At 42.3% G+C, this 13,347-nt stretch overlaps 1 protein-coding gene across 5 annotated transcripts in view; it reads right to left on the reverse strand.

Moving 5' to 3' along the window:
* Positions 1–13,347, reverse strand: part of PDE9A (phosphodiesterase 9A) — a 50,886-nt gene that overhangs the window by 1,919 nt on the left and 35,620 nt on the right. For all 5 annotated transcript variants that reach the window (XM_052794521.1, XM_052794525.1, XM_052794523.1 and 2 more), the window contains 9 exons: positions 13,249–13,323; positions 10,090–10,176; positions 6,894–6,998; positions 5,663–5,745; positions 4,636–4,792; positions 3,334–3,447; positions 2,571–2,675; positions 980–1,108; positions 695–790 (listed from right to left, as the gene is read on the reverse strand). In XM_052794521.1, coding sequence (XP_052650481.1) covers positions 695–790; positions 980–1,108; positions 2,571–2,675; positions 3,334–3,447; positions 4,636–4,792; positions 5,663–5,745; positions 6,894–6,998; positions 10,090–10,176; positions 13,249–13,323 — 951 coding nt within the window. The remainder of the gene's footprint in view (positions 1–694; positions 791–979; positions 1,109–2,570; positions 2,676–3,333; positions 3,448–4,635; positions 4,793–5,662; positions 5,746–6,893; positions 6,999–10,089; positions 10,177–13,248; positions 13,324–13,347) is intronic.

A 13,347-nucleotide genomic window follows, 5' to 3' on the forward strand; every position in this document is an offset into this window, starting at 1 on the left:
GCCCCGCCAGGCTCCTGAGGCAATTCAGACATGGTCAGAGACAGCAAAAGTGGTTACGTGTATATCCTACTTCCCCTAAGCCTTGCATGTCAAAATGAGAGACGCTGTAAATGGAGGTCCTCACTCAGCCTGGGCCAGAAAATGGCTTCATTGATTGTGTGTTTAATCCTACTGCGTGCTGTGTATGAAAGAGTAATTCCTCATAAATTTTCAAGCACATCCTTGATGATAGACATTTGAGTGGAAGTTTCTTCCCAGAAAATAAACTTATGCATTGGTGGTGCAGTGCCTTGAACTGCCCAACCCCAGGACATTTTGCTGCAATCTAGCCATCTAGCCCAGGCTAACTCCTTCCCGTGGGAAGGCAGCTCCCTTCAGGAAAAGGTGTTTGCTAATGCGCTCCCCTCAGGCACTTATCTCTGGGTTTTGTGTCGAGGTCCCTCTCCTGCAAGCAGCTCCCTCCCCACGGCTACTTGTGTGGTGCCTGGTGGACTCTGCAAGGGCATGCTCTTGTGCACACTTACTGCTTGTGGTTACATGCCTGTCTCCAGCCAGGTATAATGATTGTGTTTCTCATGATAATGATTATGCCATAAGCATTCCTACTGTTTTGGAATTAAGCTGCTATTAAATGATAATGTTTGACTTATTCAATCAAAATGTTTGCTTTATCAAAGAGATATTTAGAGCTTACCTCTTTCATAGCATCATCTATCTGTTTTAATTCCTCATAGTGGTCCCTGGATTCCCAAAGGGGCTGGAGCATCACCTCCTCCACTTCTGGGAATAGCTAGGTGAAAACAACAGAGACAATATCAACATTTCCTTTTGTATTCATTAACTTGTACATGCTAGAAATGGGGTGAAAGGCAGGGTGTGAAGTGTACATCCCCATTTCCCAGGCTAACTAAATGCCTGTCGGAGCAAACGCTGAAGCTCTGCATGCCCCCGCTTCTGCTTCTGGCCTTGGGTGACTTACCTTTGTTACTGTTTCAAACATGGGGATGAGAACGAACTTCAGGAAGCCGATCTGTGCTGTCGGCTTGGTCACTTTATCACGGTCCATGAACGGTGCCACTGGAAGCCCCTCAGATTTTTCTCGGTCGCTCTGGAACAAATTCAGAGTTAACAAATATTAATCCTGGCTAGAAGCCTGTGAGGAGAGTAATATACCAAGCAGATCGCTAGCTAAAGAGCAGTAGCCTTCAGATACAGATCTCAGTAGTGTCTGAAGGTAGCACAGAATAGCAATATGCTTCCCTCGGGCCAATGTATCCTGCTTTGTTGAGAGCAAGCATCTGAATAAAGTGAACTCTGTTCAGTTACCTGTGCATAGCACTGGCATGAAAGCGTTCACCTCCAGGCTTACAGGGCAATGAGGCCACCTAATTCCCTTTGCAAACCCATGGGACTTGTGAGGTAAAATATTTCAGAGCATTCAGAAAGGTGGTAATGGCTCTTGCTGCTCTGGAAGAGAAGGAATAGGTCTTTGACTTCCTCATCATTCTCCAGAGGGTGATTATTTTCAGGTATTCAACCAGAAATTACATCTCCTTCTTTACTAATGATTAAAACTCGTTCTGGCTAGCCAGGTCAATGGAGAATAGTTCCATTGACTGCAAAGACCTACTTGACCACATAACTCACTGTTTCCATGTGGGTTATTTGCAAGGAGGTCACAGACTGTGTGTGCAAAAAAGATATCCTGTAGCAGACTTTATCTCTCAATTATTGGGTCTTTCAGCACATAGTGCCTTTGCTGGATGGCCAAAACAGTAAGGCACACAGATGATACTGTAATTTTGAATAAAAAGCTGGAGACACAGTGAGCTAGAAGTGTTTCTGACACATCATCCGAGATGTCTGTCTCTTGTGAGAAGCCCTCCTTGGCATGCACCCTATCAAAGTATAGACAAAACACAAGAAAGCTCTGGCATCTCCTCCTTGGAGCACTGCAGCTGTGTGTAGGTTAAGATCGCGCTGCTGCAGCACGTACATACTGCTCAGGAGCCCGTGTGCCAGGGGCAGCTGAAGGCTGCTCTTCCAGGGATCCTTTTTTAAGCAATCAGAAACTGTGTTTAGCTGGGAATCCAGTGAGGAGCAATGGTTTGTGGAGCTTAAAGTCTGACTGTGCACACCTCAGCAAGTCTTCTGTTTTCTCTTTAGGGGAACATTCACATGCAGTGAAAATTATCTAAACTAGTTCCCATGTGATATTTGATATAATTTACTTGACAACTTTCTCTTGCCAGTACTCTTGCCCTTTTGGCCCCAAAATCATTTACACATCAAATGAACTTGCAAGGCAGCCACTTTACAGAGAACAAGCTTCAGTCTGCTAGCATTAGGATTTCTAGGTTGCTATTGTCTTTCATCTGCAAATTGCAGTCAATTGCATTCACTTGCTTTCTGAACAGCTTCTCTTGCTGATATTCTTCTCTGACTTTCTGTAAAAGAATCCCTTCCATCCTAGAGCTAGACTGGGCTGTCAGACAGCAGAGCACCTGTAGCTGAGGTGGGATTCAGGAAGAGCAGCAATTTGTGCAATTGCATCTCTCCCTCATTCTTACCTGCATAAAATATTCCTCTAGTAAGCAATCTACCCAGGGCTCTGCTACTTCCATCGGGCGGACTTCGTTGGAGATGTCACAGCATTTTATCAGTACCATCTTCAGCTGAAAGAGGACAATACTTTAATACTGCAGTCTTAATGCCAGCCCTTTTTCCCCTATCCAGAACCTGTGTCTTTACAATGCAGTGAGAGGCAATGTTTTCAAACAAAAAAGACAGTTTTAGGATTAAATGATCTGGATTTTTTTCCACTCTCCCAGTTACTCTATCTAAATCACTTATCCCCTTTCTGCCTTGGTTTCCCTGTCTGTAGCACTGGGATGTGTCACAGTGGGATGTGCGCTTATCTGCTGCATGAAGAGATTCAGCCACAAATGACCATGAAGTTGTTTGTGGAACACTCAGAGGCAGCTGGGGAAAGAATTCCCTGGATGTCAAAGATGACTGGACTGGGAAGTAGAGGATACTAGATTTTGTACTCCTGTGGATACTTTTTGCCCCACAGTAAGGGACAATAAGAGTTTGTGACCTGACAGACTAAATATATTTTTTTCCTGATGGGACTCCAAGATTTTTAAAGCTGGAATAATCTATTTTATATAGAGCACTTCCAAATTGTAATTCTCTTTGGTGGGGCAGAGGACGTAAGAAGGATTCTTTTCTGATAATGTATATTGAATCTTGGTTTTTAAACAAACAAATGGTAATCTACAAGCTTTCACACTATGCACAGAAAAATAATAATCCACAAAACCTCCTTACACAGGTCATGTGTTCTTCATTTGAGTAATCAAAATTTTCCATTTTTTCTTTGAAAGCGTCCAGTATTTCTGCATGTCTCGCCATGTCTGTAGCCAGGATTAACGTAATTATCCCCTAGCAAAGAAAATATGTTCACATATTAACTTGACATTCTTTACAAAGTCTTCTATTGCAGAGCAAAGTAGAGTCTTTCTTACACACAAAAAACCTCAGATGCATTACATTGCTAATACTGAAAGGGGAAGCTTCTGACTTGAAACTGCCAAGCAAACTGGAAGAGGGTTATAAAGAGTTCAAGGTATATGAAGATCATGGTTGGATTGATCTGTAACACTGGTGTGATATTCCAGAGGCACTGAGGTTTTTCCTTTCTGATTGACTAATTGTGGAAAAACAAACTGTACAACAGGATGTTAAAAGCCGCACTCTGTTCGCCAAGATCCACTTTTGGCTCCTTGGAAAGCACTATAGGTTTTGCTGCTGACTCTTAGTGGCCCTAGGAAGAGATAAAGATCAGTAGATGTGGATGTCCTCTGTGCTTCTCCTCCTTTGATTAAGGTCTTTGAAATACCCAGATGCAGCCAATGTGTTAGGAGTTCTGTATCCTTCTGCTAGGCAGAGTTTATGATGGGAAAACATGTGGTTAATTTAAAGTTGCGGGTTTTCATACAGATCTATCCATTTTGGGTCCATGCCTGCTTCCCATGTACTGGCAGTATCAGTAACTCCAACCAGACCAGTATCTGAGCCCTTGTATTGGTCTGCTTTTTCATTCGGTGTTTAAGGAAGGTGCAATGTGGAAACTAAGACCAAATTTTGGCCCTTAGTGCTCTGATGGGAATTGTAGCATTGTTCACTGTCTCAGAGATAACTGTGATGACTCCCAGTCCACCAGAGCCTCTTCCAACAGTACAAATGCTCTGCTGTTGTAAATCTTTTCCCATTTTGAAGCCCCTCTTAAAATTAATACAATGTTCTCTTAAAGCATAAACTTCTGCCATGAGAGCTTAATCCTTTCCCAGTCAGAGCTAATTGGCTTCTTCAATAATATAAATATCTACCCCCAAAATGTCATAGGCTTTAATAGTCAGGATGTACTCATTATTTCTCAGCAAGACATTCCAGGGAGTGCTGCTGTGGAAATTTTCCAAGAATCCCTCTTGGATCCTTCCAGTGTGAGGGGCTTTCTCAGTCATATCCACTAGGGAGAATGATTCACTTGCATTGTACAGCAGGGAAGTCTGTGTGTGCTTACATCTTCAGGAACAGTTTGTACGACACAGATGGGACCAGCATTCATACCTGTCTTATCTGTTTGAATTGGTCCTGGTCAACATTGGAGAAAATGTTGTATTCTGGCTGGGAAATGATCTGGAAAGCCACAGCACAGTGGTGGTTCTCCAGTGGGGAGATGTCATTGTAGCGTACTGCAAGCTCAGTTCGTGCGTTTATCTGATAGCTGATGGGAAGAGAAACAATGAGAACTCCTGCAGACACACACCAGCTGCTCTAAACCATGCTGCTTACTTTTATTTACATGCTTTTCAATACTTATTAAATTAGCCGCAGTTTGGTTTTTGATTGTTAATGCTAAATCAGATTTTTAGAGAAGATAGATATTACTTTAATATCATCTCAGGCACTATTCCGCTGTAGGGTTTTTTTTAAATTTTACCGAGCCTCTGCAGCTTAAAGTGACATAGAACAATCACAGAAGTAACTGTCTGGGCTTCATTCAACCCCCACTAATGTCAATGGGGAGATTCTCACTGATCCGAGTCAGAATTGGGTTCTGCCCTTATTTAATGAATGGCCCCAAATAAATTAGATTCTCTCTCTCTTTTTCACACACACATACATGCACACAAAAGTGTCCATGGGTCAACAATTCTAATTTCCTCACATGATAATAAATAGAATAATATGCACTTCATGATTTATAATTATGAAATAATGTGTAAGTTAAATCACCCTTTGCATTTTAGTGTAATTAGTCCATTTCAGTAAATGGAGCTATAATCATTTATGCCCTTTCTCTCAGCTGTGAGACATTTTACCTTGTTTTCTCAGGAGTGGGGGAAAACGTTGGAATAGAAATCTGAAAAAACATTTTCCTTACAGAGCCAAGGACACCTGGCAACCCCAGCCCAGACCTGAGTTTTCTGCATGAAGCTCTGCCTTGGCCCATATGTGAGTGAACAGCAAGGCCTTGGGGGAAGGTCATGGCCAGCTCAAGCTGTGAGAAGGAAAACCTGTTCTACCAAAAATGCCAGCTGGTATTACCTTCCCAATAAATTTTAAGGGAAGAGAAAGCAAGAGACAGACTTACGTGTTGTTATAGCCCGGATGGTCCAAATCATGGCATACTGCTGCAGTCATGAGAATCAAGATGTCAATTTGGGAAAATTTCTCCTGTAAAATACAAAACATTAATGTAGTATTACAATTTCTACTTCCCCTATCCCCATAAATGAAAAGAAGTAAAAAAACTACCCACATTTACTTTTTAGAGAAATGCAAATCTGAGCAAAATGAAGTATTTTTCCATAGGTCAATTTACTTCAGTCAACAAAGAGAATTCTGCCTTCCCTTCCAGTAAAAATGACTCAGATTTGCCTTTGTTGCATTAAATAACAGCAGCTCAGAGGGGCCAATTTGCTTGAAACTTGCTATTACTGCAGAGATCATATAAAAGCACTGAGATATTAGTACCCTCTTTTACAAGTCATTTGAGCATCCTGATTAGTTAAGGGAGGGCTGGAAGATAGCTTAGTTGCCATTGCATTCTGCATTAACTAAAGTTATGAAAAGAGTGAGAAAAATTAAGTATTGTGTTCCCACAGCTTCTGAGTAGGATGAACTTCCACTAAAGCAAGTTTTTCTTCATACTTTTACTGGCAAGAAAATAGGCTTAGGCCAGTAACCAAGATGTTTAACTATGGAGAAGAAAGGCGTTTTTTAACTGAATAAAATCTGGCTTGTACAGAAATTAAATGAATATATAAACACAGGTTATCCAGTCAACAAAAATAAATGATGCCTATAGTTTTGGACAAAGTACAGGTTGAATGTAAAGCTTGCATACAGTACATGCAAGGCATTATTTGCAGTAGTTCACCTAGGTGCAAGCACACATTTGGAGAAAACCTCTTGTGGGAACATTTTGTGTCACAGATGAAGCCCATATCCACAGACCATAATTCAGTAGGCTTTTGGATCTGATTCATCGATGTTTCATGCTATCAGAGTGTCAAAAGAGCTTCATTGTGCAAACTGGGGATATCCAGGAGGTGAAGGTAGCTTCCCAGCAGCCTCAGAAAGCTGTGCAGGTGCTTGGGGTCTGGGATGGGATGGCTGACTGTGCAGCCAGAGGTGGAAATGCAACAGCTCTCCTCCTCTCCCCAGGGACTGAACAAGTGCAGCTACTCTAAAGCTCATCACTTGCTAGCAAGCTGGTGGGCTGTTTTGCAAGAAAAGTGGCACAGGTGCTGTGGTGCTCAGTGGACAAACATGTGCCCCATGATGGAAATGGAGTGATACTATTGAGGGGGGGGACATACCTGGAGGCTGCAGAGTGAGATCATGCTGTACATCATCTGGGTCACACAGAAGCAGTGCCGGAAATTATGAAAGGGGTTGTTTCTGTAATTGTCGTGAATACATAGCTGCAGAGAGAGGGAATGAAGCAGTCAGAGACAGGAGAGCTCTTTCTTTATAAAAACTTGATTACGTATGCTTCCCAGCCTCCCTGGAACCATTGTATATCCCTACAGGAGTCCTATGGAGCTCCGTATTATTTTCTGCTGGGGCAGAGTGACAGCATGAGGCCCTCTGACACCCTGCTTTCCTGGGGGAGGGTGAGAGATTACTGCCTTTCAAGAATTTGTCAGCAGGTAAAGCTCACAGCAACTTCTCTCTCATACCAGATAGCAATGGGTAAACATCCCAGCACAGCTGCAAATGCATCTCAGTCTTGAGATAGGACTCTGTGCTCTCATCCTGAATTTGTATTTCAAACCGTGAGGTGGTTAAACAGTGACTTTGAGGTGTGTAAAGAACTTAAAGTACATCCCCGTTCCCCTCTCTCGCTGAATGCAAATTGCAGCTTTGAAGTCTTCAAGGCTGAAATGTAGTTATTTCATTTGCAGATGCTCAGAGCTGGCACTTTGGGATGTGTTGCTTGGCAAAGTGAAGATGTGAATGCACACACACTAGCATACCTGTGTGGATTTCCTACGCTAGGCAGCATGGGAGAGATTTAGCCATAAAGGCACATGGGACTGATTTTTGTGTGTTTAACTTTCTACAGATCCTGGCTATGTGCCCTCATTACAAAAGCAAGCTAAAGCTTGTTTTCCCATGTGTCCTTGCTATTGTCGGCTGGGCTAGCTGAGTGAAGGTGGCACAGCTGGGCTAACACATGTCACAGTCACTCTTCCAATGCACTGGATAGCCTTTGGTATCCTGTCCCACAAAAACCAGCCAAGCATCAGCAGCACTGCTGGACCCCTGCTGCTGAAGCCTCCATAGCCTGGACCCTAGAGAGCCCTTATGCACATGCTTCAATTACTGAGCCTGAATTAATGACATGTCCCCTTCTCCAGCTAAGCAGTGAATTTTCTTCAAGAGTCCTCAAGCCCCATCAGGATCAAACCATTCAACCTGGTACCTGATTTCAAGGAAGCCTCAAAGCTCTGGATGAGGTCAAGAGAACTGTGGGTTTTCAATGCTTATTCAATATCTGGGGGGGCATCATTGCAAATGCTGTTCAGATTATTCTGCAGCAAGGACTTTAGAAATATTTTACATTATTTTAAAATGAATAACTAATGGCACAATATGGTTGACAGCCAGGCTCACAAGTGGTGGGCAGTATCTCACAGCCTCCACATGGACACCGTGGTTGCGCTCAGGCACCGTACAACACTGCACGGATGTAATGTATACATCCAGCAGTGGAGCCCAGAGCATCCCAGGGGACTCCTGACTCAGAGCACTGAAGGGCTGGAGAGATTGGGTTGTGTTACTCATCCTTTCCTCCCCTTTCTGGAACGTTTCTGTAGCCAGTGGATGTGGGAGCAAGAAAGCAAGCATATGCATGAGGTGGCTTTTTCTCACCCACTTAAGTTCAAACTGGTGCCCATACTGTGCCTGGGAAACTATCACAGTTTGAAGCAGAGTCCTTGGAGCTTTTTTTGAATCACCTTTCTTTCTGTGAAGCTAGTGTTTAAGAAAGGAAATCTCACCCTGTCTTACCTTTGTAGAAAATACATAATAAACTCCCCTTGTTGTTCAGAACAAGGCTGTCTTAAATGCTAGTGGTAACAAATTGCTTGGAGATACGAGCTAACAGGAAGCTGCCTGCAGTAATGCGTGTGGGTGGCATGTTGATGTGTGTTGACATATCACCTTATTTCCCATGTTTTCAGTTTGTGAGACAGGAGGAGGAAATTTTCTGGTTTATCTGCTCTGTGCTAGCCTTGATTGCATTGGGTTTTGTCCCACCCCTTCTGTTCAGCTGCTTTCTAAGGTCACAATACTGGGCTTTTCATCTGCCTTCTTTGGGGAGAGATTTCCAAGGTCTCGATCATTTTTTATATCTCCTTGAATGTAGTCATACCATTTTTCTAAATTCCTAGGCATAAATTCCAGGTCAGCCTTATACCTTCTATGGAGACATGGTAACATTAGTTCATTTTATCCCTTATTCCAGTCTCTGATCAGCCTAATGCCTTGTTAGCTTCAGCAGGTAGCAGCACACCAAGCAGTGGCAGTCACTGCCCTGCGTACGCTGGTGCCCAGGTGCTTTTTGCTCTTGCTGTACTTTGTGATATAATGAATCCAGTGTTTTGCTTTGTGTTTTCTAGCCACCTTCTGAATTTGTGGAATTTGTTCAGGCCTTTCTGGGAGTCTACGTCAATCGTAAAAAAGTTCCTTCTATTCTGTCCATACTCTTCAGGTAATTAGAAGATATTAGTGAGATATAATTCTTTGCTACAGGAATCATATGAAACATCTGTATAATGAACTTCACATCATGATGTTTTTAATGTTTCAATCAGTTTGTCAGGTAGAGATGTAAGTTTTACTAACCATAATTCTTCAGGGTATCCCTACATCCTTTTTAAACAATGGGTGAAATATTTACTGTTCTACAGTCCTCTAGGAACATGATGGGTTTTTCTGAGAAAGCCAATATATTCTTCAGCTTTTTAGCAAATTCTTTCTTATGGTCTCCCTTGGACCTTATAACCAGTGTTTCTTCTTTAGACATCTTAGTTTTGGTATGATCTCATCTTTATCATCTCTTGCATCTCTGCAACCTTCTCAACATTAAAGACCAAGGCAAAGAAAGTTATATAACTTCTCAGCAATTCTTTTTCCTTCCTGCCTTGCTCTTTTACTCCCTGTGATTTAGGACATCTAGTGATTATTGCACATACTGGCTTTTTTTGCCATATCTGAAGATACTCATCTTGTCTCCATTTACAGCAGGTATCAAGAGCATTCAACAGAAATGAACTGCTTTCAGTAATAGAAAGCTCAGCAAACAAATGCAAAACAGTTAAAAAAATGTAAGCTGTTACCACAAGAATGCAAACATTTGCTGAAGTACTTAAATTTTAAGAATTTTTATAGATTGACTGCTTTCAGTGGGATTCCTCATGTGAGTCAAGTTAATTCCATGACTAAATGTTTTGTTTATTGGTTTTGGGATTTGAAAAATTGCAAATATCAGGAATTTGAAATACTTACCAACCACCTCTTTAACGTGATAGGATTGATGTTGAAGTCTTTTACCAACCCAAGATCATGGTACATATGTTCCAAACAACTCAGCATCTGCAGCCAGGAACAGATAGGTTATTGGCTTGGTAAATAGCACTTTATGATACATTGCAGAGTGAATTTCCTCCTTGCAAACATCGAATAATTGCAGAGCCCTCTTGTTAAGATGAAAGAAAGATGTTCAAAGATTGCATTATTAAAGACAGTGCAAGAGGTGAGACAGAGAGGTTCTCAAAGCTTTTTGAAGTAGACAGATTGCTGTTGACTTCACAGGTTTTGTGCAGGGCTTTGAATCACACCAGCTCTCTTTAGTAATTGTGATTCATGCATACCATAGAGATTCTTTCTGACAAAAAAAGTATTGCCATTTTTCTAATTGAGCTGGGATATGTTCTAATACTCAATGAAATAGTTTTCCACTCACTCCAGAGGCCCTAGCTGTACAGAAATGGATCAGGCCCTAGCTGTATAGAAAGTGACAGCAGAAAACAGGAGATCCTTAAAGAAATATTTGTTCTAGGTATGTGTCAATATCTTCTTTCTTTATGACTTTTTGTGAGTTCCTAAATCCACTACCTTAACTCGGATTTCTTGTTTAGCAAAAGATCTCCCGTTATAACACTACAAAATTGCGGCAGGTTTGTGATTATCCGCTCCCACAAACTGTTAACTATGAATCCCAATAGCTGAAATGCAAAGGCAGGCTCCTCTTTTGAGACAACATCTGCTCTGCAGTAGGAAGGGGGATGCACTACTGCTCCCGGTTAATATCTTCTGGGTTTGAAAATATTGCAAAAGAAAGGTATTGATAATCTGATGTGTCTGGGCAGTTAACGGCTGCCACCAGTCAGAAATGAACAGACTTCAGGAGTTTAGGAGTTTATGTATCTGCATTCCCATTTCTGAAGGAAAAATCTGCAGGGGATGAAATGCAGCCATTGCATTAGCAGATACAGTTCTTAGACCGTAGACTGATCCAGGAGTTTTTAATATGATGAGTGTAATGTCACAAATATGCCTTGGAGACATTTTTAGTTAGGTTTCTGTTATTTAGGCTCTTAAAAACTCTCCAGAAAAATGATTTCATCTAATGAAACTTTATACTTATCCAGGGAATATACATAGTTCACGCAGTAACAAGGGGGCTGGTTTCGAGTCATCCGAACAGGAAGTGACTTTCCTGCAAGACTTGAGGGACAATGTCACGAGCTGAACTGTGCTCAGATCACACGGCCAGCATTTTGCTGTAGACCTTGTCTTGTTCCTAGCCCCTGAGGTAGATTATATGTTTTGCAATAGTTTCAGAAAAGACTTTCCGAGACGATAAACTTGACCTAGAAGGGCTGAATTACCCTCAGAAATGCTTATCTCCCTCCAGTTGTTGCCAAGAGAGCTTTGGGTGAGTGGCAGGGTGACTTTGCCCAGGGTGACAACTGGGCCCTGCCCCTGAACACATGAGAATCTCAGTTTTCATTTTTAGCTTTCTTGGTCAACAGCAAAAGCTTGAATATTGGACTCTTCTAAGGCTTGAAAGTGAGTGGGCATTTGAGAAAGAGAACACAAGCTTGCTGTATAGCTCTGTTCACTGAGATGCTGCAGAGCACAACATTATTAATTTGCTTACAGAAGACTATGGTTTATAACCTGCCTGCCCCACACTGAGCATGTGGGCAAATGCTCATTACTAAACAAGCATTGACAGAATTGAAATATTCTCTGTAAACATAAACCAGAGCTAAAAGGGCGAGATAAACCCATATGGTGCTCGGCTCACCAGAGTTTGTGTGGTATGTTATTTCTGAGCAGCACTCCTCCTTGCAGGGCATGTCTAACCTCCGCACCCTCTTGTTAGCCTCGTTCATGCCACCATATAGTGTTTCCTAGTACTCTGAATGAGTTACTGTGCTAAAATACTATGCCTCAGCACACAAGAATCCGTGGGTAATGGTTTTTGTCTCTCCCTATTCTTTCTTAATAGTCAGAACAACAATGAGCCAGCAGTGTTATGGTCCACCTGGCAGGTCGTAATTCTCTCTTGCTGTAAAGACCTGACAGGCATTCAAAAGCTGGGGGCGAGCCATTTTGCCTGAGCTGGAGAGGGAGCAGTAACTGCAGAGCACCATCCTCAGCTTGGCACGGACCGCACAAGGGAAGCTGTGCCAGCCTGTGTGAATGGGAGATGGACCTAAAGCCACCAGAGAGTCCTTCTGTTATTCTACCAGCCAGATGAAATATCCTGAAGGGAATATGCTGTTCCTGTGGGTGCAGTATGGGGTGGTTTTGCTTGTCATGTTGATCTGCAGGTGCTGAGCCAGAATGACTCTTGTATGCACAACATCTGATTGAGAAGGTAATTAAGGTGATTGCTGCTGGGGTTGCTGCTAGAACTACCCGGTCATTCCCTTGGGAAAAACCTAGTTTAATCCTGCCCTCCCTTACATTTTTCCTAGGTGAGATTTGCTGGTATTTGCTGAATCTAGTTTTACATTATATTATAAGCTGGCCATTACAGAAACATCCTTCTCCTTCATGTTTCTGCAGAGGTTTACAAATGGGCTTTCCAGAACCTTCTGCATTACAAGTGACAAACAACGAATAATACTAATAGCAATAAGAAAAATAAGAAAATGAAGCCATAAGAAAACACTAATAGGCCATGCGTGCAGCTTTGCAACCTCTTCAGAAAACATCACAGAAAACCCCTTGTCTAAAAGGGTATGAATCAATGCATGCACCTCTGCCTGCCTTCACACAGCAGCACGCAGCTTTATTTATCTGAGCAGTTATTGATGATGTGCTTAAGCATACACTTTGCTAGGGATCGATTTGTTCAAATAAAATGGCACGAGAGAACTCATGTGGCAGTAATGATAGTGCGCTGGTTGTTGTGGGACATTGCTAGCAAGGGGTTAAAGAAAAAACAGAGGGATCAGGTTATGATAATGAGCATAATCTATCTGGCATCTGTAGGGAAAAAGCACTGTAATCTGGTGTGATATGAAAATAAAAAAAATATAGAGATTAAGGGCAGAAAATGGGAAAAACCCTGCAGACCATCTCAAAGGGCTCTTCTGGCCTTGTTGTCTCTCAGGAAACGTGCTAACCCAGCTAACATGGCATCCTTACCTCGTTGGGCTCCCACAGCCAGACGTCAAAGGTTGGTTTCCGAAGCGCTTCTATGGTCTCCTGGGACAGCATGTACTGCAGACAAAAAGGCAGTCGGTG

Source organism: Harpia harpyja, chromosome 8 (genome assembly GCF_026419915.1).
Source record: "Harpia harpyja isolate bHarHar1 chromosome 8, bHarHar1 primary haplotype, whole genome shotgun sequence".
NCBI lineage: Eukaryota > Metazoa > Chordata > Aves > Accipitriformes > Accipitridae > Harpia > Harpia harpyja.